This window comes from Salmo salar, chromosome 16 (assembly GCF_965601325.2).
Source record: "Salmo salar chromosome 16, fSalSal1, whole genome shotgun sequence".
Lineage (NCBI taxonomy): Eukaryota > Metazoa > Chordata > Actinopteri > Salmoniformes > Salmonidae > Salmo > Salmo salar.
In genome coordinates this window covers 69,266,236-69,289,729 of record NC_138306.1, presented here as the reverse complement: position 1 = coordinate 69,289,729, position 23,494 = coordinate 69,266,236, and the positions used below count along the sequence as shown (strand labels likewise).

Sequence of the window (23,494 nt, the reverse complement as noted above, 5' to 3'; positions counted from 1 at the left end):
TGTGGTGTGTGTGTGTGTGTGTGTGTGTGTGTGTGTGTGTGTGTGTGTGCGTGTTTGGAGAGACCTTGCCGGGTGCCTCTCTTTATGGCCAGGGTCATTTCCTTCCACGGAGCATCAGGCCAATGAGTTTGTTCAGCCGCTTATTAAGTTATAGCATCCATTAGAAAGCAATCATGGCTAACGCCCCCCGCGCGTGCGTGTGTGTGTGTGCACGTGCATCTACGCACATGTATGTTACGCCGTTACAGCCATGTCACTAGAAAACGTTCCCCCTTAGCACTGAGAGGCAGAGAGAGGCTGCTACATCTACCACTCACATCTGGGGGTCTGACCTCTGGTACCCTGTCCAGACCTGGGCTACACGGGAGAACAGCGGGAGGCCGGAGCCATATGTTATCACGTCACACACCCATGAAATGAGGAGGTCAGATGGCCAATGAGTGTTACCACACCGCATGCGTCAAAAATGGAGGACATGAAACATGAGGTTTCTTTGGAAACACACAAAGAACACCTCTATATCTATCATTGGGAGGCTATACGGGCTGGACACAAAAGCGTTGTTTTCGATAAGAATGGCTCCATCTTTTAAGACATTTTAACACTTTATGAATTATGGAAAACCTTGATAGAGAATAGCCAGTGAACGAACCATGAACCTTTTCAGGTGCAGAGACATATTTTACAAAATACAGTAGGAAAAGTTCAAATGGGATGACGTTCACATATTATATGCTTTGCCAATTTGCCTTATCTTCTGAAATTACAACACATACGTCCACACGTTCATTTCCACACAATAAGAAAACCCGCGGATCTTTAGCTCATATTACCCGTCAACGACCAGTAACAGTCACACAAACCACTAATCCTCTGTCCAATGACAGCTATGGCAAATCTAGCTCTGAAGCCTTGGGTCTGACAGGGTTTAGAATGTTCCTAGCGAGCAAGGATCTCCCCCCCCCCCCCACACACACACACACACACCTCCCCCCAAACCACATCAGCCACAGTCAGACGCATTCTACCTCAGACGGAACGAAACACTCTGACAGAACAGATGTACTCTGAAATGGCCTCCGATGCCCCGACATCACAAGACAGTTCGCAGACAGAATCGCAGACAGTCGGCTCGGGCACGATGAATGGAGATTCTGAATCATCAGTCACAAACCACTGCAGGTGTTCAGTGTTGGAACCAGACGCAAACGTGCACAGATACACACACACACACACACACACACACACACACACACACACACACACACACACACACACACACACACACACACACACACACACACGCGTATGCATGCATGCACACAAACTTACACGCACACCACACACTGTAGGGTATTTTCACCATCTATGTCAAACCCCAGTCATTCAGGTAGACACTCATGTTCCGATGTGTAATCATGTGTGTATCACTCCTATAATTGTCTTTATCTGTCCATTCCTTTCCCCATGGAGCCAGTGTTCGATGTCACACTGACCAACACGTGACAACAACCATCACAAGCTTTTCATTCGCTCTGCAGTAGGCCCTTCAAAATGCACTGACTGCCTCTCAGTATGGGGGGACACACTCTTAAGCCTCTCACACACACACACACACTCCATACCCCATTATGGCCGTTTACTGCTGACTCATCCAGGCTAGTTTTAAAGGCCACCCCTGGTCCCTTGTTACTCATTGTGAATGGGAAGCCATCGACCATCGTTTCAGAGGCAGCGCAAACACTGTCCCCTTTTACAGAAGCAGACAAACAAGTCAGTCCTCTAGAATAGACACAAAGGTACGGGTAAACACTGGCTCTCGTTCTCTCAAGGGTCCCTGGTCTCCCTGGAGAGGCCATTACAACGTGTTAGCTATGTCACACACTGACACACACATACGGATGTGGGGGCACGCACTCACACACACACACACACACACACACGCACACACACACACACACACGCACACACACACACACACACACACACACACACACACACACACACACACACACACACACACACACACCACACACACACACACACACACACACACACACACACACACACACACACACACACACACATCTATGTCTCTATGTAAGAGAGCGCCAGGTACCAGCAAACAATCCAGTTCTGACCCCACTGAGCCAAATAAAAAGAAAAGAAACGGCAAGTGGACGAGGTCTGCTTGTTTCTCCCACAATTATCCTGTGATTTACGATTGGGATAGATGGGAGCTGAAGTTTGTTGACATTCCCGAGGCTCGGTTAACCTCAATCTGAAGCCATGGGCTGTATGTAACTCAAAGTGCTGATTTAGGATCAGTTTCGCCTTTTATATCACAGTGAATAAGATTACATCGACAGGGGGAACCGGATCCTACATCAGCACTCCAACTGAGAGGCTTGATACATACGCTCCAGTTCATTCCTAACAAATGTCATAAATGGCTTTGTTTCCAAAAAGGGCATCTTTAAAACGTGTTAAGAGATCAATCAAGAGATGCTCCTCGAATGGTTTGACACCTGTCCTTGGTTAAGAATCATGATGGAAGCTTACGTTTCCAGGTTTTAACGATAAAGAAAGCATTTTCTTCAAAAGTAGATGAAAGCGTGTCACATATCCTGTCATTTTCTCCATCCATGCACCTTGGTTGGACTGTGAGGCTGCGACAGTATACTGTTCACATTGTAGCTTTTCTCATCACAATTTTGCGGGATAAAGTATGAAGCTTCGATGCCAAAAAAAAAACTCTCAAATGACGGCAGACACATCAATCTTCTCATAAAGAGTTTGCATGTGAAACTTATGACCCAGTTACTGCTGAAAGCATACTGCTTAAAACTAGTCTCAAAGTCTTAAAACTAAATCCGATGTGGGGTGTTTCCAACTAACTTTTATGTCCACCGGTTTTGTCTCTTAAACGTAATCCTTAGTGGACACATGTATCAAAGGGATAGATGCCAACACAATCAAAGATTAAGGTTATACTTAAAGAGGCACAACAACCAGAGTTCTACAAGCCTGTGTTCCAAGAATCTGTCATTGCATAAAGACTCTGATGAGAAATATAATCCATGGCTTTATTTTGTGGGCCAAACCTGATTGGCAAACCTTGCAATTTAGCAGTTAGCGACTGGAATAATGTCCTGCTAACATGTTCACCTTGGAGAACTCCCGTAGAGCGAACCCAGACGTTTTAAACCACAAGAATGTGGCGTTTTAATGGCATAATTTAACAGGGTAATACTGTACTTTGTCTCTAAAGGCAAAGGAGTAATCAGATTCTACCAACACCATCCATTGACAGTTACCATATAAAACCCTTTTATTGCCTATAAATGGTGTTGGGGTGTTAACTTTTAATGTTGCTTTTGAGTGGGACACTACATTCAGCAGGCAGTCAACCACAACATGACAAGGACTTAACAGTCTTTCACATTTGAAATATGTCTTTCACATTTGAAACTATGTTGGCAATCGCTGCAACTATAGAACAAATACATTCATATAGCCGACACAGCTGTCAAACTGAAATCTTGCTAATCTCAAAATGACTGAGCTATCCATCAGAGACAAGGCATTTGCCTTGCCCCATTTTCAACAGGGAAACTTAGACAGACTTAGACCGAAACAGGCTCATACTGGCTTGTCCCATGTCGGAGAGCTCTCCAAAGACCTCTGCTGTTTTTAGAGTTTCCCACGTGCCTGTTCTTAGCAAGATACATGTGTAGCGGGACTATGGGAGGAATGCATTCACTGCTGCTCTTAATTGATGTGAGTGGTCGTCAGCAGCAGTACAGACTGTCGAAACAGAGCCAGGGGTTAGAGAGGGGAGAGAAACTCAGGCCTCACACTCAGGCCTCACACATCATTACTGCTTTATGGGCGCCTCTGGGTCTTCCCACTGTGTGTGTGTGTGTGTGTGTGTGTGTGTGTGTGTGTGTGTGTGTGTGTGTGTGTGTGTGTGTGTGTGTGTGTGTGTGTGTGTGTGTGTGTGTGTGTGTGTGTGTGTGTGTGTGTGTGTGTGTGTGTGTGTGTGTGTGTGTGTTTGCGTGTGTGCGAGTGTGTCCAACCTCAGTGCTGGACAGCACAGAGCGGGAGATAGACTGGCCTCTGGGGAATTGGGTCCTCTTCCCAAATGAAATGAGTCTGGCTGCAAATGAGGTGGAAATGCTCCCATGCTGGGACACACTGGGGCTGGCCATTAAACAGGAGGACATTCCTCAGCAATTCATTTTGACCTGAACCCGGTATGCTAGCTGGGTCGATGAATGGACGAGGGGAGGGAGGGGAGAGAGGGGGAGGAGAGGGAAGAGAGTGAGAAGAGAGAGAGAAGATAGTGAGAAGAGAGAGAGAGAGAGAGAGAGAGAGAGAGGGAGAGAGAGAGAGAGAGAGGACTAAAAGCATAATATTTGATGAGGGGATGGCAGTAACTGGTTGTTATCCCTGTATGCTTACTGCCAGCGGCTTGTCTGTCAACAAACTGACTATCCATGTAGACATTTGGATTACATGCAAAGTGGTTGGCAGGACATTGTGAGTGGATAATATGGGGTGCCACTGTACCACTGGTTGGACTGGAATAACAACATTTACAGTACCTCCACTGAAATATCACCTTTCAACATTCATATTGTTTCATCTGAAAGTATACTTTTAGCGGGATTATAACAAATAGGACATTTACACAACCAATCCAGTGACTCCACAATACATTTCTCACACAAAAACACACTTTAAACTGGCTCCATATACCGTAGATTACATAGTACAGTTAAAGACATACATTAACATCAAACTCTGTACAGGAATAGAATGGGGGGGGGGGGGAGATAATGTCACTCAGAAAATGTTTTCATTCATCCATCGCGGGGACACATGCAGCACGACGCTTTTAAATCCATCAAATCAAATCTCTCCACTTCGCAATCCTCTTAAACTAATTCCCAGGTATGTTTCAGAGGCCGCTGGCCTCAAACTGGAGAGCACCAGCAACACATCTGCCCAGTGTGAACACTTTCACTTGGCCAGGAGCTGGCCCAGGCTGCCTGTAAAGTATCACCTCCTTGGAGGCATCTCAGCCTGGACCTTATAGCATTATATAGTGAATCATTACGGGCAATCATAGCCTCCCTGGTGATTACAAAAATATGTTGTTAAAGAATAACAGAGTCTAACTGCAATGCTATTACATAGTCTAACTGCAATGCTATTACATAGTCTAACTGCAATGCTATTACATAGTCTAACTGCAATGCTATTACATAGTCTAACTGCAATGCTATTACATAGTCTAACTGCAATGCTATTACATAGTCTAACTGCAATGCTATTACATAGTCTAACTGCAATGCTATTACAGAGTCTAACTGCAATGCTATTACATAGTCTAACTGCAATGCTATTACATAGTCTAACTGCAATGCTATTACATAGTCTAACTGCAATGCAATTACATAGTCTAACTGCAATGCTATTACATAGTCTAACTGCAATGCTATTACATAGTCTAACTGCAATGCTATTACATAGTCTAACTGCAATGCTATTACATAGTCTAACTGCAATGCTATTACATAGTCTAACTGCAATGCAATTACATAGTCTAACTGCAATGCTATTACATAGTCTAACTGCAATGCTATTACATAGTCTAACTGCAATGCAATTACATAGTCTAACTGTAATGCTATTACATAGTCTAACTGCAATGCTATTACATAGTCTAACTGCAATGCAATTACATAGTCTAACTGCAATGCTATTACATAGTCTAACTGCAATGCAATTACATAGTCTAACTGCAATGCAATTACATAGTCTAACTGCAATGCTATTACATAGTCTAACTGCAATGCTATTACATAGTCTAACTGCAATGCAATTACATAGTCTAACTGTAATGCTATTACATAGTCTAACTGCAATGCAATTACATAGTCTAACTGCAATGCAATTACATAGTCTAACTGCAATGCAATTACATAGTCTAACTGCAATGCTATTACATAGTCTAACTGCAATGCAATTGTGTTTGTTTGAGACAGAATAACGCAGTTTGACAGGAGAAAATAAACCAACAAACATGTCATCTCCTACGGTCCTTTGTTGTCATGTTTATGTGTTGCTGTCGCCGCGATGTTTACTCCAATAATAGACAGAAATAGGAGCCATCACTCAAGTCAGCTGTGTTTGAGTGACAGCTAAGGGTTCTGTTGGTAAGGGTGTGTATGCAGTACTGTCACCCCCTCATAGGGTGACTGCTGTAGGGCTGGCGTATGTAGCTAGCTAGCTCTCCCCTCACCAGTCATGGAGGAATAGGGGTAGGGGTCTACGGGAGCCCCACAGCTGTACAATGGAGCTGGCCACATCCATCCATAACACACACACACACACACACACACACACACACACACACACACACACACACACACACACACACACACACACACACACACACTGGGGGAGAGCCAGGGGCACCCAAGCCAAAGCAGTAATGATGTGAACACACACACACAATCCCAGCAAGGGAGTACAATCCATACCCCACCATTGCTGTTTCTATGGCAGGATTAGACTCACTGCTGGGGGAAACATACTAATCTTTAATATGGCTAAGAGGGGACGAAATACATTCCAACACACACACACACACACACACACACACACACACACACACACACACACACACACACACACACACACACACACACACACACACACACACACACACACACACACACACACACACCTCCCAGAGTAGCTTGTTGTACCTCTCCTTGAACGATTGGGAGCATATTCCCTCTGTTATCAATCAGAATTAAAGCCGCTTACAGGGCCGGCCCCCGTGCCATTGCCACAAGCAACAGGCCACACAATTGCTTTCCTTTTCCCTGCACTGGCTAGTAAAGGGATCCTGCAAATCAGGATCATCTCCTGCAAGTAGCCTCATTCCCGAAATAAGAAATGTAGCTAACGTTAGGCTACACGTTCATCGGAACCAGTTGGACAAACACAGACCACAGCAAGCTGACCCCGATTTAAAGAGGCACAACAGGTCAAATATGATAACGCTACAGTCAACGACACGTACGCAGCAAGGAAGCATGTACACTGAGTTTAACTTTGCGGCTCCTTGAAACTTAAAGGACACATCTGGCTGAAATTCACATGAAATGACAACAGGAAGAAAACACAACACCTTTAAGCCCAACACAATAGCCTACTATTATTGGGTCGCGTAGAAGCCTATGCACCAGATGCAGAAGCTTGATGCCCCCAGTCCACAAAATCTGAGAAAAAATACTGCTGAATTCCCATGTCTTAAAGGGACATCTCCTGTTTTAAAGGGACATCTCCACTCTTAAAGGGACATCTCCTGTCTTAAAGGGAAAAGAGTGGTGGTGTTATGAGCGTCTAGCTGTTCTCCTTACCATGCCTGAGGTGCTGCATCCTGGTGTTCTGTCTTCAGTTGACACACATGGTAATCCTGCTGCACTGCACAGCAGCTGCTGCAAGCCACTGATCCCACCCACGATAAAGTTTACATCCACAATGCAGCCCTCTGCTCGGTGTGACAACTGCGCAGAACAGCGATCACCCTCTCTCTCTCTTTGCTCTGAGCCTCTCTCTTTCTATTGCACTCCCTCTTTCTCTCTCTCTGACTTGCTCTACACAATCTCTGCCTGTCCTCACTCTCACACTGTGTGTGTTTCTATCACTCTGCCTCTCTCGTTCTCTCTCTCTCTCTCTCTCTCTCCTCTGACAACATGCACACTGCTGCCTCTCAACGCCGTTTATCACTCTTTCTCCTCTGTCTCTCTCCCTCTCTGCCCCTCTCGCTCACACTCGCGTTACATACTCTGCCGCTCCCACACCGTCTCTCTCCGTCTCACTCTCGAGGTCCCTCCTCTTTCTGTGCCTCAGCGCTTTTCTCCTGCTCAAGCTACAGGACGTTTAACATGTGTTGGGGGGGTGTAGGGATGGGTGAGATGGCTGCCGGCTCTGAAGGTGGCACTTTCCTCTGGGGAGATGAAGGGGGGTGGGTGATGATGGGGGGGTAGGAGAGATGGGGGAGGGGTGGGTGACAGCAGGAGGGGGGGGGGGGGGGGTTCAGGGACGTGAGTGGAGCTCGGCTTGAGATGTTTCTGACTGAGCTCTTTTGAGCGAGAGAGAGAGAGAGAGACAGAGAGAGACAGAGAGAGAGAGAGACAGAGAGAGAGAGGGGAGAGAGGGGAGAGGGAGAGAGAGAGAGAGAGAGAGAGAGAGAGAGAGAGAGAGACAGAGAGAGAGGGAGAGAGAGAGAGGGAGAGAGAGAGGGAGAGAGAGAGAGAGGGAGAGAGAGAGAGGAGAGGGAGAGAGAGGGAGAGAGAGAGAGAGAGAGAGAGAGAGAGAGAGAGAGGGAGAGAGAGAGAGGGAGAGAGAGAGGGGCCTGGCTGCCTGGGACAAACTCCAACCCATCTGCCGCAATCACAATCAGTCTCAGCTGAATGGCTGTGACAAACCAAAGCCCAGAGCCTCTCGATCAGGACGCCTATGAGGGTAGAGGGGGGAGAAATGGGGGAGAAGTGGAGAGGAAGGGGGAGGGGACCCCTCTCCATTGTCTCCCCCCTCCACTGTGAAAAGGGGGCAGACACTGGAGGGGTGAAAGGGAAATTGAAAGGGTCCTGGCTGGCGAAAGCAGTCCTTGTTAAAATAAAGAGAAAGAGAAAGGAAGAGCTACTCCCAGCCTAGCCAATCACAGTCCCTCTGCCCAACATTCACTAGTCACTAATGTCGCTAAATGAACAATTACGCTAAACACATGAGTAATTAGTAGCACCACAACCAAAGGGGACAGAAGCGGATGCCTCCAAGCTAAATTTATGACAAGTGAAAGTTGTAGTTGGGTGAAAAATAAACATGCACATACACCCACATTTTGGGTCAGAGAAAGTTAGAAGTTAATTAGAAGGGTGTAAAATTGGAAACGCGCACATTCCAGTGAGAACACGCAGGATGTGAAAGCCAACATTTGAACTGAGGACGCAACATCAGCTGGAAGATTTGTGCCGTGATCGTAAAGTCTTGGCGTGTCAAGACTACATAGTTTCTTTACTGGATCGTTGTGTCCCATAAAATTGACAGTGAGGAACCTATTCATCATAATAACAGGGAAGATTTGCGACGGCTAATTATGTTGAATATGACAGAAGTGTCATGCGTCAAGCGTATTGCATTTATCATAAGTTGCAGATGTGTCTTACACACACACACACACACACACACACACACACACACACACACACACACACACACACACACACACACACACACACACACACACACACACACACACAATCTGAATATGTGGTGAGGGTCTAATTTGATTTCTAGAGCAGGTGGTCACCAATTTAGTCCCATTGTCCTGTTTGGATAAAAAAGATAAATGGACTCAGAAGTCAACAGGAACGGATACATAATCAAGAAATATTGAGGAGTCGCCCCACTTTAATTCAATAAACTGCATGCCCCCCAACACTGAGCGACGGCCATGTCTACAACGGGATCCAAAATGGACACACAGAAATACAGCTTGTCTGTAGTGAGACAGAAACCAGCAGACCAAGCCCAGTCACTCATAGCAGAGTCCGATCCCCCCGAAACAGGAAGCTCTGTTTGTTTGGACTTCCACCACATGGACATTGTTTTAAAAAGTGTAACAACATGTCCAGGGGTGAGTTAGTGTGTGTGTGTGTGTGTGTGTGTGTGTGTGTGTGTGTGTGTGTGTGTGTGTGTGTGTGTGTGTGTGTGTTCCACCACCACCACGACTACTACCATCCCCCCGTTAACCATCACCAACGGGCTAGCATTCCACTGAAAGGCGGGTGTTGGATGGTGGTACTGCTGGGCGAGGGAAGGGGAGGAGGAGACAGGGTTGATAAGGGGCGGTGTGGGGGGGATGGGAGTTGAGGGGGGGCTCTCCTCCACTCCTCCTTGGTAAAAAGCGACCACAATCCCCCAGGCATCAGACATTAATGTCATTAATCCGGGAGGGCTTATTAAAACATGTGTGGACGGAGGGAGGACAGCGGAGGTCGATGACGCGTGTCACTTAGCTGAGCGCATTACGTGACCAGTTTCAGCCGCCATCGTCGTCAAGGTCTGTGTCCCCCCCCCTAACCCCCCCCCCCCCCCGGACACTCGCTAATCAGGGGGCGATAATCATGGGATAAAATGCAATGGTGTGCGTTTGTGTGTGTGTGTGTGTGTGTTCCCCCCTTCCTTAATCTTCAGGGCCTCAAACACTATTTACCCCATCTTATTGGCTCAGACAAACACAACTGCCAAGCATTTGTATACATGTCTGAATGTCTGAACACTAAATGAGGTACGCTAAAGTCTAAATACGGTTTTGAAACTAAAACCAGAAGTGTTGATAGCATTTTTCTCACCTTGTATAGTTATTTGTCAACAGACTACCCCCTTGGGCTGTTTGCACGTTGAGACGAGCGGTGGGAATGCCATAGCGTAGACATGGGGGTTTATTTACCTAACACACACACAGGCTATCCCACTAGGGCTACACAGCTCTCAACCACCGCCCTAGACAGCAGTCAGACTATGGAAATCATCTGAGCTGTGATCGTCCACTTTGGAACGGCCCCACCGACCGCAAACTGGAACAGCCATTTAACATTTTGTTGGAGGGGGGCCAGATTGAACGTGCAACACGATGACCGGGATCTGTGATAATGTGCCTCTGTCATGTTCCATTAAGCAATGGAATGGGTTGGCGTGATATGTTGGGGGTGCAGGTTTGTCTGTGACACCATTCCTAGCCTGACTGTGCTACTCAAGGGAATGACGGTAGCTAGTCCAAGATGTACTCTTAAGGAGCCTCCCGTTGCTCCTTATGGCCCAAGGCCCTTATATGTTCTTTTCAGAGGTAGACTGGCTCTGGAAGCCAAGACAGCCAAATACTCCATCTAAACGTGAATCGGTTCTCAATTGCGTTACGGTTCGAGAAACATAAAGCCCTCTACTTTCATATCACATCACAATAATTTCACAAATGCAAAATCTACACTGTAAAATATTTTTTTTTCGTAAACACGAGCTGTAACTTGGAAATATGGCCGTGTGGGAACACTAACCCTATAAAGGTGTGTATCAAATGATTTATCGCCGATATGAAACGTAAGGTCCTTATGCTTCCAAAACCATAACGCAAGCGACGCGTGTTAGTGTTCAGACCCAGCGCCACGGCTCTTAACAAAACTTCCCCTTACAGAAGATTCCTTCGTACAATGACACTCCCGTGTAATGCAATGGAACTGAGAGTCATGATCAAGGGCTATGGCTCAGGGGGAGCATGACATGCGGGGATGTAGGTTTGGATTAAACACCATATTCTTTACTATTCTAAAGAGGACAATGATTTGCCTGATCCCAGATCAGTCCTGTATAGACGATTCTTATGGTCATTGGCATGCCAAACTGACCAGATAGCTGATATGTGACCAGTATGCTAACCAATGATTACTATGCTGACACAAAATAATATATATAACATTTAATAATATATGCCATTTAGAAGACACTTTTATCCAAAGCGATTTACAGTCATGCCTGCATACATTTTACATATAGATGGACCCGGGAATCAAACCCACTACCCTGGCGTCACAAGCACCATGCTCTAGCACATGAGCTAAATAGGACCACAAAACCTACAGCATATACAATGTTATAAAGCAATAAATACTGTAAAACAAATCAATACTGAAATGATACAGCATGGTTTAATTCATTACTAGCACCCAAACCCAATACTGAGTCAGTTTGGTACTCGGCTGGAGGTGAATAGCACAGATGCAGCTACTGTGACTTCCAGGAGCACACTGCGCCAAACCTGCACCTCCTCTATCTCGCCACACATCTCAATACAAGGATGTTTCTCCAAACGGTTAAAAGCGACCGTGTCAGTCAAAACAACTGCACGCTTTGGTGAATACGTACAAAAGAGCAAAAACATTGTTTAGCCTACTAGCTTACCTTGATAATAAAGCCAAGGAACTCCACTCAAAAGATCTCAGGAAATAATCACTCACCTAATATACTGGACATCTAAAGACTCAAAACATCAGAACTGTAGATGCCACCCATTTTGCTCAAAATAGAACGACATAGCGGCTCAGACGCTGTGATGTGTGTGTGTGGTGCCATAGTTAGCATGGCAGGCATCATGAGATTAATGGTGTGGAAGCCATTGGGTTGGTTGGGTAATTACCAGTGTTCATTAGTAATTACACAAGGCCACAGTGACCACTCTTCTTCACCGGATCTGATTTCCCACAAGAACAGTCCTAATACCTCCACTCAATGGACCTACAGTACTGTAAGCAGCACAACAAAAAGTCCCTTTATTATAATGTTGTGTAATATCTTTTATTTATTCAACCTATTTAACTAGGAAAGACCCCTGAGGTTAGAACAGATTTTACAGAGCCCTTCTTTGCACAGCCTACCAAATCAAAACAAATCAAAGTTTATTTGTCACGTGCGCCGAATACAACAGGTGTAGACCTTACAGTGAAATGCTTACTTACAGGCTCTAACCAATAGTGCAACAAAGGTATTAGGTGAACAATAGGTAAGTAAAGAAATAAAACAACAGTAAAAAGACAGGCTATATACAGTAGCGAGGCTATAAAAGTAGCGAGGCTACAGACAGACACCGGTTAGTCAGGCTGATTGAGGTAGTATGTACATGTGGGTATGGTTAAAGTGACTATGCATATATGATGAACAGAGAGTAGCAGTAGCATAAAAGAGGGGTTGGCAGGTAGTGGGACACAATGCAGATAGCCCGGTTAGCCAGTGTGCGGGAGCACTGGTTGGTCGGCCCAATTGAGGTAGCATGTACATGAATGTATAGTTAAAGTGACTATGCATATACGATAAACAGAGAGCAGCATCAGCGTAAAGGGGGGGGGGGGGGGGGGGGGGGCACAATGCAAATAGTCCGGGTAGCCATTGACCTCGGTCATGTAAGAAGTGAACTCAAGCACACAAACACTTATCTTAAGTAACAGGATGCTTTCAAATTCAAAATGGCCGCGACTGTAGATGACCACTTAGCTTATGATTGACCTTGAGTACATCATAAAGAGAACTGCATGGCCCACGAGGACGCTAATGTGGTACCGCGTGGACTGAATGGTGGGGGTGGTGAGTGGATAAAGGACCAGCATAACATTTCAGTCACTAGCCTAAGTGCTTTGCTTCTCCACTGTACTATAGCACAGGGATAATACGGCGAGTTAAGACGACGGGTCCTTTCAGAATGTATTAACAAAAAGCTTCATTAACCCATTCGATTAACCTCTTCCTCTCATAAGCGCCATAAAACTGATGCATGTTTTTAGCCAGGCCTGGCCATACTGATAAATCACGGGAGACCCACAGGGCTCTTACAGTTAGCTTACAGTTAAGCCTGGTTAAACCAGACTGAATGCTGTGTTCAATTGGGATCGATGGTGAATGCAGCGTTCCGTTTGGCTTAACCAGGCTATCTTTCAGTAGGCACAGACATAAACAGCACTGGACCAGACTGGGTTGATGTTAGTGGTTGGAGATCCATATAATGTACTGTGGCAGCCATGGCTGACTTGTGTTATGGGTCAACAACAGTGTCAGGCTTTAACTAATTTGCCGAAGTGTTTTCATCATCTGGTCTATTTATATGAGTTCATCTTCAATTAATAGATAGTACAGTGCGGTATTGACCAAGAAGATGCACAACAGTGAGCACAGCTCTCCACGGTACTCTGATTAAAGACTAAGCTAAGCAGCTAAGCTAAGACTAAGCTTAGACTAAGCTAAAGTTAGCTTTATGCTAAAAACAGATGGGACATACAGGCTAAAAGCACATGCTGCATATTTCCTCAAGCATTGTTCAGTTCTCTGTTCAGAATTGACTCTTGAGTAGCTCAAAGTACGCTATTTTCTTACACATGTAAGAGCTTGAAATAACAACCACTGATTACTAAAAGAAACATATTTCACCGGATCCAATCAAATACAAAAATGTATTTGATGAGAGTTTTCTGAGGGAAGAAGAGGGGGGGGGTCTCTCTGCAAAACATTTCTATAGAAAACCAATGGATTAATTTATCTCCAACTATGGTGGGGGAACTGTCCTCTAATCAATGCATTAGGCTAAGTCTCTCACTCACAGGAGGGCACATAAATACACAATTGACCTTATTAGGTCTCTGGTGGGGGCTTAGCAGTATCAAACGAAAGCATTAGACTGGTCAACTTATCCAATTACAGTTGTCAAATGCATGGCCTTCACCCAAGTGAGACGGCTGCAGAACAGAGCCTTGGGGCGCGCAGTTGCATTGTGGCGCGTACCAAAGGGACGGCTCGGCCCTATCCTCATCATCTGGAGAGGGAGAGAGGGAGAGATGGAGAGATGGAGAGAGGGAGAGCGGGCCGCATACTTCCACACAGGATTACATAGCCTTTCATCTACCGAGACCGGCGGCAGCGGCGGTGGAGGAACAGAGGCGTCTTTGAGGTCGAGACATGCCTTGTAGTAACATCAGTGAGCCGCACAGCTACAGTCACAAGCCGTTAACATCAGTGGAGGGAAAGCCTCCTCCGTTAGCCTGCTATCATCATAGTGGATGGACACACACGAATATAAACATGAACACACGTGCCCACACAAACACAGGCTCTCTTTCAATGAAAGTGTCCCTCAGTCTGCGCCCAAAATGGAACTCAATAAAGATGTATTTAATCATATACTCAACTATGAACTGTTTTTGATGATCATAACGCTGCCTTAGGGTCTTCAACTGAGACGCTGCAATTTCATGAAGGGAGGGATTATTGCCCAAATAAATTAGAGGGAATTCAGAAGGAAAAGAATTCCATTTACTATGGATGAAATCCCATTTGCAAGCTAAACTGGTAAATGAGCACACTGCTCTGGTGGCTATAATTCACCATCTAAGCATAATACAGTACTAGTGACTAGTGGTAATATCCTGATCAAGGCAAGGACACACACAGACAAATGAAGGACAGATATGGGAATACAATATACATTTATTCCAAGTGGCTGAACGTTAGAGAATGATAAAGAGTTGCTTTTTACTACTTTTAGACCCAAAGAGAAATACATCCAAACAAAGATATGTCACGACTTCCGCCGAAGTCGGCTCCTCTCCTTGTTCGGGCGGCGTTCGGCGATCGACGTCACCTGCGTTCTAGCCATCGCCGCTCCATTTCTCATATGTCCATTTGTTTTGTCTTGTTCCATACACACCTGGTTTTCATTCCATAATCACACTGCATGTATTTAGTCCTCTGTTCCCCTCCATGTCTTTGTGTGTAATTGTTTATTGTTATGTGGATATTGTCAGGCGCCATACTTTTGTTATATTCCGTGTTTTTGGCACGTTTATGTTTTTATGTGCTGTCGTTTTTGGACCAGAATTCAAATGCGCCTGTTTCCTACACTCTGATCTCCTGCACCTGTCTTCGCCTCCATACACACCCCTAACAAGATATTTCAAAATGGACAGATAATCTATCAAAACCTACTGCCAGTCCTCCCACTTCACTCAAATTTGGAGGGATAATTCCTCTCTAAAGATGATGAATAGTTTATTGATCAGCAGATGTCCTGGCTAATGTCCATTCAGGAGGGGCTGCAGATGCACGACTTGCCGGTGCTCATAGCCTAAGAGACTATCCTCCATAGATCGCCAGCAGTGTGCCCATTCTCCCCTGCTCCCCACCCCACGCCCCTGCTACCCTGAGCAGGCCCCCTGCCTGCCTGCCCTCCCTGAGTCCTCCAAGGTGTGGAGGGGTCACAGACAAACAAAGACGCACACCATCTGCTAAGGCCAGGTGAGACCAGCTTTGGCCACCTGGCTGATCAACGGACAGCGTTCTACATAAAATGTTGGCACAGACACCCAAAGGAAAGTCAATGGAGATTTAGTATACAATGAAAAACACTTTCATTACATAAGATAAGACCACAGGCAATCCCAACCATACACGCAGACACATAGACAGAGTGCAAGAAGGAGGGGATGAAGGGAAAAAGGAGGAATTGGCAGAAAGAGGGAACAAAAACTAAATCTGCATTGTTTTAATCCAAGGCCAAGGAAGATTATATATATTTCTGTTCCCTCGACACAGCAGCTTTTCAGACAGGACACGTGACCTTCCACCCGGCCAGTCATGCTTTTTAGTGTCCTAAAGCAGCATCCATATGTCCTCATCCAAATCACGCCTGCCCCCATTCAATAGCTCACTGAAACAGAGAGAAAGCTGTCACTCACTTCACTTTCACCACGTTCCCTCTCTATTCACATGTAGAGATAGATGTACATAACATAGACTTAATATTGTTGTTTGGCCAAATACATCTACTGTGAATCCATCTTTTTGGCAATCATTTCCACATACAATCAACCTATATCTGATACGATCAGAGAGAACCAGATATAACCGTAACAACCATAAGGAAAGCTTATATGATGCATCATGACATGTCGCGTCTTGTTTGGAGGTTTTCAATCTGATGTTGACACAGGGCTGTGGAGCCTTTGTTTGTGTTTGTCATGGACGTCATCAGAGTTAATGAAATAATGAACGATGCCGCGACAGTACCCCACTGTGGTTTTGTTCTGTGCTCCCTCGGCCAGTGTTGCTGTGTGTGTGTGTGTGTGTGTGTGTGTGTGTGTGTGTGTGTGTGTGTGTGTGTGTGTGTGTGTGTGTGTGTGTGTGTGTGTGTGTGTGTGTGTCGCGCGCGCGCGCGCGCGTGTGTGTGTGTGTGTGTGTGTGCGTGCGTGCGTGCGTGCGTGCGTGCGTGCGTGCGTGCGTGCGTGCGTGCGTGCGTGCGTGCGTGCGTGCGTGCGTGTGTGTGTGTTGTGGAAAGGAGTGGATACAAGGAGGACTATATTATGGAACAGATGGGTTTGACATATGATGAGAAAAATGTTTTTGGAGTGAGCTTTCTTGTATTCGTTGGCAGACATTTTCATATATTTTAAAGAGTTTGATTTGTAATCTGTTTTTAGCCTGCAATTACAATACATAGCAATGGCGAAACTGTGGTGTAGATATTGGGGGGGGGGGGGATAGATGGAACAGAAGGGTGTCCGGGGCTCCTCCCCCGGAATTTCTTTTGACTTTTGACATTTATAACGCATTTCCTGCTATTTATACACAGTTTGACAAGACTTATTATGTCTCTCTTCAGGGGTATATGGAGGGGTATTTTGAGGGGTATATGGAGGGGTATATGGAGGGGCATATGGAGGGGTATTTTGAGGGGTAAATGGAGGGGTATTTGAAAACACAGTACAAGTGGAAGTATAAGTGGAATAGAGCATCAAATCAAATCACAGTTTATTGGTCGCGTACACAGTTTAGCAGATGTTATAGAGGGTGCAGCGAAATCCTTGTGTTACTAGCTTCTAACAATGTAGGAAAAAATATCAAACAAAGGACATTTACAATAAAGTATGGCACATAATATTGAAATCAGGTACAATATCCAACATCTGTGTAATATCTTCCTATAATGTGATAGACTGTATAAATATAATCTTGCATTGGGTCTGTAGGACACAGAAATAACAAGCCCTGAAGTGGATCCAATTCGTTCTCTCTCCAGCTTCTTGATGGATTGATTGCCTTCATTTTCCCAGGAAAAAAGGAGGAATATAATGTAAAGTCCCCTCGATGATAAAGTAGCCGTAAGACACAGCTTAATATGGGGAAGGAGGCGTGCATGTCTTTATCAGTCCTGAGTTTCTGCTTCATGCCCAACAAAAGAAAGTGTGGAGTCATTTATCACTGTCACTAATAATGTCGAGCAACATCCGAGGAACAGCGGCACAATCCCTAGGATCTGGTCTGTCAGGTCTGTCAGCGTAGCTGTCTATTCCAAGGAGGTTTATTACCATGAATTTCAATATTGTAATTATACATACAGTTGAAGTCGGAAGTTTACATACACCTAGGTTGGAGTCATTAAAACTCATGTTTCAACCACTCCACAAATGTCTTGTTAATAAACTATAGTTTTTTATGTATTTCAAGGCCTACCTTGAAACTCAGTGCATCTTTGCTTGACATCATTGGAAAATCAAAAGGAAAGCCGAGACCTTCAGAAAATACCGCTCAGGAAGGAGACGTGTTCTGTCTCCTAGAGATGAACACACTTTGGTGCGAAAAGTGCAAATCAATCCCAGAACAACAGAAAAGGATCTTGTGAAGATGCTGGAGAAAACAGTTACAAAAGTATCTATATATCCACAATAAAACGAGTCCTATATTGACATAACCTGAAAGGCTGCTCAGCAAGGAAGAAGCCACTGCTCCAAAACCGCCATAAAAAAGCCAGACTATGATTTGCAACTCCACATGGGGACAAAGATCGTACTTTTTTGAGAAATGTCCTCTAGTCTGATCAAACAAAAATTGAACTGTTTGGCCATAATAACCATTGTTATGTTTGGAGGAAAAAGAGGGAAGCTTGCAAGCCGAAGAACACCATCCCAACCGTGAAGCACGGGGATGGCAGCATCATGTTGTAGGGGTGCTTTGCTGCAGGATGGACTGGTGCACTTCACAAAATAGATGGCATCATGAGGGAGGAAAATTATGTGGATATATTGAAGCAACATCTCAAGACATCAGTCAGTATTTAACGCTTGGTCACAAATGGGTCTTCCAAATGAACAATGACCCCAAGCATACTTCCAAAGTTGTGGCAAACTGGCTTTCTTAAGGACAACAAAGTCAAGGTATTGGAGTGGCCATCACAAAGCCCTGACCTCAATCCTATAGAAAATATGTGGGCAGAACTGAAAAAGTGTGTGCGAGCAAGGAGGCCTACAAACCTGACTCAGTTACACCAGCTCTGTCAGGAGGAATGGGCCAAAATTCACCCAACTTATTGTGGGAAGCTTGTGGAAGGCTACCTGAAATGTTTGACCCAAGCTAAACAATTTAAAGGCAATGCTACCAAATACTAATTGAGTGCATGTAAACTTCTGACCCACTGGGAATGTGCTGAAAGAAATAAAAGCTGAAATAAATCATTCTCTCTACAATTATTCTGACATTTCACATTCTTCAAATAAAGTGGTGATCCTAACTGACCTAAAACAGGGATTTTTTACTAGAATTAAATGTCAGGAATTGTGAAAAACTGAGTTTAAATGTATTTGGCTAAGGTGTATGTAAACCTCCGACTTCAACTGTATGTCAGTTTTAAGTATTTGTAGGTAAGTGATTATTTATATGAGCTACTGGAAGAAAAATGTTGAATAGATAAAATTATCATTATCTAATTAGAATATCATTCTGTTTCACTTACAGAAAAAATGTACGCAAACACACAAATAAAAAATCCTTAACAAAACTAAACAATGATCACTAAAACTTTAGGGTCAGCCACCCTAGCTATTGCCCCCACTGTCCTTCCAGGTCTAAGCAAGTTCATGGATTCCAAACAGCCCCTAGTGAGAAAACCCCAACCGCTCCCATGGGCCAGTCCACACAATAACAACCAGGCCCCTCTAACCTGTTATTGGGTCACTTTCCTGGTCAAAAGAGGAAGGGTCTCCTCTTCTAAAGTGGTGTGAGTGAGACTGTGGACAAGACAATCATTCCTTTACACACCACTTCCTTACCCTTCTATTGAAAGCCGGCCTGCCGTAGCAAAGGCCCTGGTCAGCGGTCAACTTCTAACCTCCAGCATCCACCCTGGGTCCACTCAGAGGCCCCTCTCCCAGGCCTCCCTGCTCGCTCAAGGGGAAAATTGTTGCTGGATGGGGGGAAACCAGCTCTTTTGACATGGAGAGTTATAGGATAATGGGGGTGAAGTTTGAAAAATGGTCTCTCTTTTCTTTGGGCGGTATGACATTCAAGGGTCTAAGGATAGGTTTGGGGGCCAAGGTCATGAGTTTGGCCTCTCCACATCCCCATTGTCTCCATGAGAAATGTCCCCAGCCAACCCCAAAACTGAAATGGACTGAACGTACATCTTTGTCTTTCCTCACCTTTAGCACCCTTGTCCTCACCATCACTTCACAATAGCATTTTCTCACCAAGACTGCACACAAATCATTGTGTCAGCTTCCCAAACTTAACAACATTGTTCGGCTGGTTCTCATTGAGAATAGATTGCGTTCAGCTGTTGATATTTATTGGCAACTAGCAGCAGCTGTCAAAATGCAGATCGAGGATCCTCCCTTACCTTCGGACATTCCTCCGCTCTTCTTCCAGCTGTTTGAGTAGCTCCTCGATGCACTTGTTGGCGTCCATGTACTCCTGTTAACAACAGATGGAAATGAGTGTCAAAGATGGATTCCATGTGCAAACATGGATGAAAAATATCAGTAATATCAAGAACAGCCCAACAATCCTACACTGCCTCAATTATTATGAAGTTCAGGGGTCGGTTTCCCAGATTCAGCCTAGTCCAGAAGTAAAAAATACAAAATAAAAAATTACTTCAATGGAGATTCTCTTGTGTTTATCAACAGCAGTGGTAAACTACAAAAAAAAGGACACAAGACCATACAGAAGCCTACATGGAGTATGAAAAAACAGACCAAAGCCATAGTGTATTGCGTATTGTGTATTTTTCCAGCCGGTGCCTTGTTTCCAAACACTCCTCTTCCAAGTGTGAAAAGGAACACTGAGGCAGAACTGGACTGTGTTTCAAAAAAGGTGTGATTCATTCATAGGCTCAATACTTTTTGGGGTGTTCGTTTCAGGGAGTTAAAGGAAGAGTGTAACTCCAGAAGCACCGCTGGGTAACTTCGCCTGGCTGGCCCTGAGTGCAGGCGGCCAGCTGTGTAGTGTCAAGAGGGAATACCTTCACACACACTCCACAAACACACTCCCAAAGTGTGCTATTGAATTACAGCATGGCCCAAATGAGCAGAGACCCGGGAACAGTATGGAAAAACAGATGTTCAGCTTATTTGACTTTGCCCTAATGATGTGCTCGTCTATGCCATGCCTGTATAGTGAGTATAAGACATTATTGTACAAGAAATAGGCCACCTAGCCATAATATTCCACCCAGCTGTTCTTTGGAGAAGCAGATAGTGACTGTATCAGTGGTTGGCTACATATGAACATCCAGTAGCGGCTTATTTGTGCTTCGGTAGTGGTTGTGGCTAGCTTGAATTAATTATTGGTATTGGTGACGCCTCTCTTGGGTAAAGCGTTATCTCACGGCCACAGACGCCCCCTCCATTGATTTTTAGACCTCCGTCATGTGCTGTTCACGTATAATTGAATCATGGGGAATTCCTCTGAGAGATGACCCAGCTGAGTATCGTTTAGACTCGTCCCATGAGCATATTTTTCATGCTAGAGACACTTAATAGTGTAAAAATACTGTGTGTATCTAGAACATGGAAAATATGATGGTACAGACAGTATACATTATATGGTATAGCCTACATTGTGGAACACTATAATGTTCTTTCTTAAGCTGAAAATAGAGAGAAACCCTTATTGTCAGAAGAGCTTTCTTCCCAGAAGGCAACCGTATGGCTGGCACCAGGGCAATTATCACACTTCAGGACTGACCTGAGGCTAGCCACTGCAGGTGCCCACCGTCTCCAGTATGCCCCCATGCCAACTGAAGATGGCACAAGCCCAGACCTCCAGCCAAAGTCGCCAGTCAAGGGCATACTAGGTGACCAATGATCATCAAGGGCACGGACAGAGGCCAGAAGAACATGGCGATGGCCAGGTGACGATGTGTTTTGTCATTCATAAGAAAGGATATCCAAATAACCTGATGAAATCATCTTATTTTCACTTTCTTCATCATTTGCTTGTGACCTATAAGAAAAACTGTTAAATGCACATACATGTACTTACTTATCCTCATATCTGAACTGAATAATTCAAAGTGTTGGTGCTGTTTATCAGTGGTGTCCCCAAGGCCATCTGGAAGTCATAAGGTGCCACTACACCCAGCAGAGATGCCAGTCACACTAAACCCACTGAGTGTCATAAGGACCAAATGAAGTTGCCAGAAGCCTCCCGAGTGACGCAGAGGTCTAAGGCACTGCAGTGCTTGAGGCGTCACTACAGTTCCGGGTTCGATCCCGGGCTCTGTCGCAGCCGGCTGCGACCGGGAGACCCATGAGGCGATGGAGGGGGAGGGTTTGACCGGCCGGGATGTCCTTGTCCCATCACGCTCTAGCGACTCCTGTGGCGGGCCGGGCTCAGTGTACGCTGACACGGTCACCAGTTGTATGGTGTCTCCTCCAACACATTGGTGCTGCTGGCTTCCGGGTTAAGCGGCTCAGGGTTTCTTACAGTATCAGAGTGATAGGATAGGAACATGGGAGAATGATCTGAGTAGCGTCCAAATCCTGCATGAACACGTTTACGTACAGGTTTAGTTAACAAAAGCTGCTAAACATTAACTATAGTGCATCTAGCTCTATCAACTTAGAACAGAAAGAAGTTGTCATACAGAGGAATTGTCAGGAGAAAATATCTGTTGTTAGAGACCACTAGCCACATAGTCTTACAGATCCAAATCTTAACTTGAGATCCCTAATGATTTAAGCAAAAGTCCATGTTAAGCAGATCTCAAGTTAGGATTAAGCCCGGTAATGATTTTCCCTGTCTCTCAGAGAGATCTATGTCACAAAAAGATTTAGAGAGTGCCATGTCAGAGAGTGCCATGTCACAAAAAGATTTACACCCTACATCAAACGTTAAGCGCAGCTAGCTAAGTCTCTGTTGTCATCGCGGAAACCTCTACTAATGATAGGGTTCTGGCGTACTCCTCCTCATACATGAAGGCATGCAAAGAATGTGCAATGGTCTGTCGTAATGTCAAATGGAGGGTATTTAAACCGAAGATTGAAGGCCTGACTCGTATATGTTATGCGGAGCACGCTGCCGTGTATTACATTAAGTCTTTGGTGGGGCATTACTCCTGACATTTGTACTGTGTGCGAAAGCTGCAGGGTTCCCACAAGGGCCAGCGCCTACATTGGGATAGAGAAAATGATGGACCTTTGCCTCAAACTTTATCGAACACATATTTCGCAAAGTACACTTGGAGTGCGATACAGACCAAATAATTCATTGAGGTGGTTGAAGTGTCTAAATAGCACTAAAGCTCATAAGGACCGAATATCACCTTTACAGAAAATGTCGCTCAATCATTGGGCCTGCAAACTCCTCAAACTCCTCCACAGCAGTGACCAGACTATACCTTCTCTATCTATACAACCCTCTGGTCAACAGTCTTGTGAGGCTCATTCGCAAAGTGTCTGCAGATCCCATGGATACCAAATCCTACATGGCAAGAAACCAAAGGAAGTTGTTTATAGACAGACTAAAATTCATATGAGCTCACGAACAGGCGATAAAATGTCTCGGAGTAAGTTAGCGATGATGGGGAGCGATCGTGAACTGT

General features: G+C 45.0%; 1 protein-coding gene across 4 annotated transcripts in view; it reads right to left on the bottom strand.

The window, feature by feature from the left end:
- The window catches only part of LOC106574435 (nck-associated protein 5), a 164,906-nt gene that overhangs the window by 91,327 nt on the left and 50,085 nt on the right, over positions 1 to 23,494 (bottom strand). For 3 of the 4 annotated variants that reach the window (XR_014380957.1, XM_014150324.3, XM_045697632.2), the window contains one exon: positions 20,288 to 20,361. Coding sequence is in view for 2 of the 4 variants with exons in the window: in XM_014150324.3 (XP_014005799.3) it covers positions 20,288 to 20,355 (68 nt within the window). In the remaining 2 variants the exon portion in view is untranslated. Of the gene's footprint in view, positions 1 to 7,439; positions 7,889 to 20,287; positions 20,362 to 23,494 lie in introns of those variants that run through there. The other variant, XM_014150325.3, reaches the window with a different exon arrangement.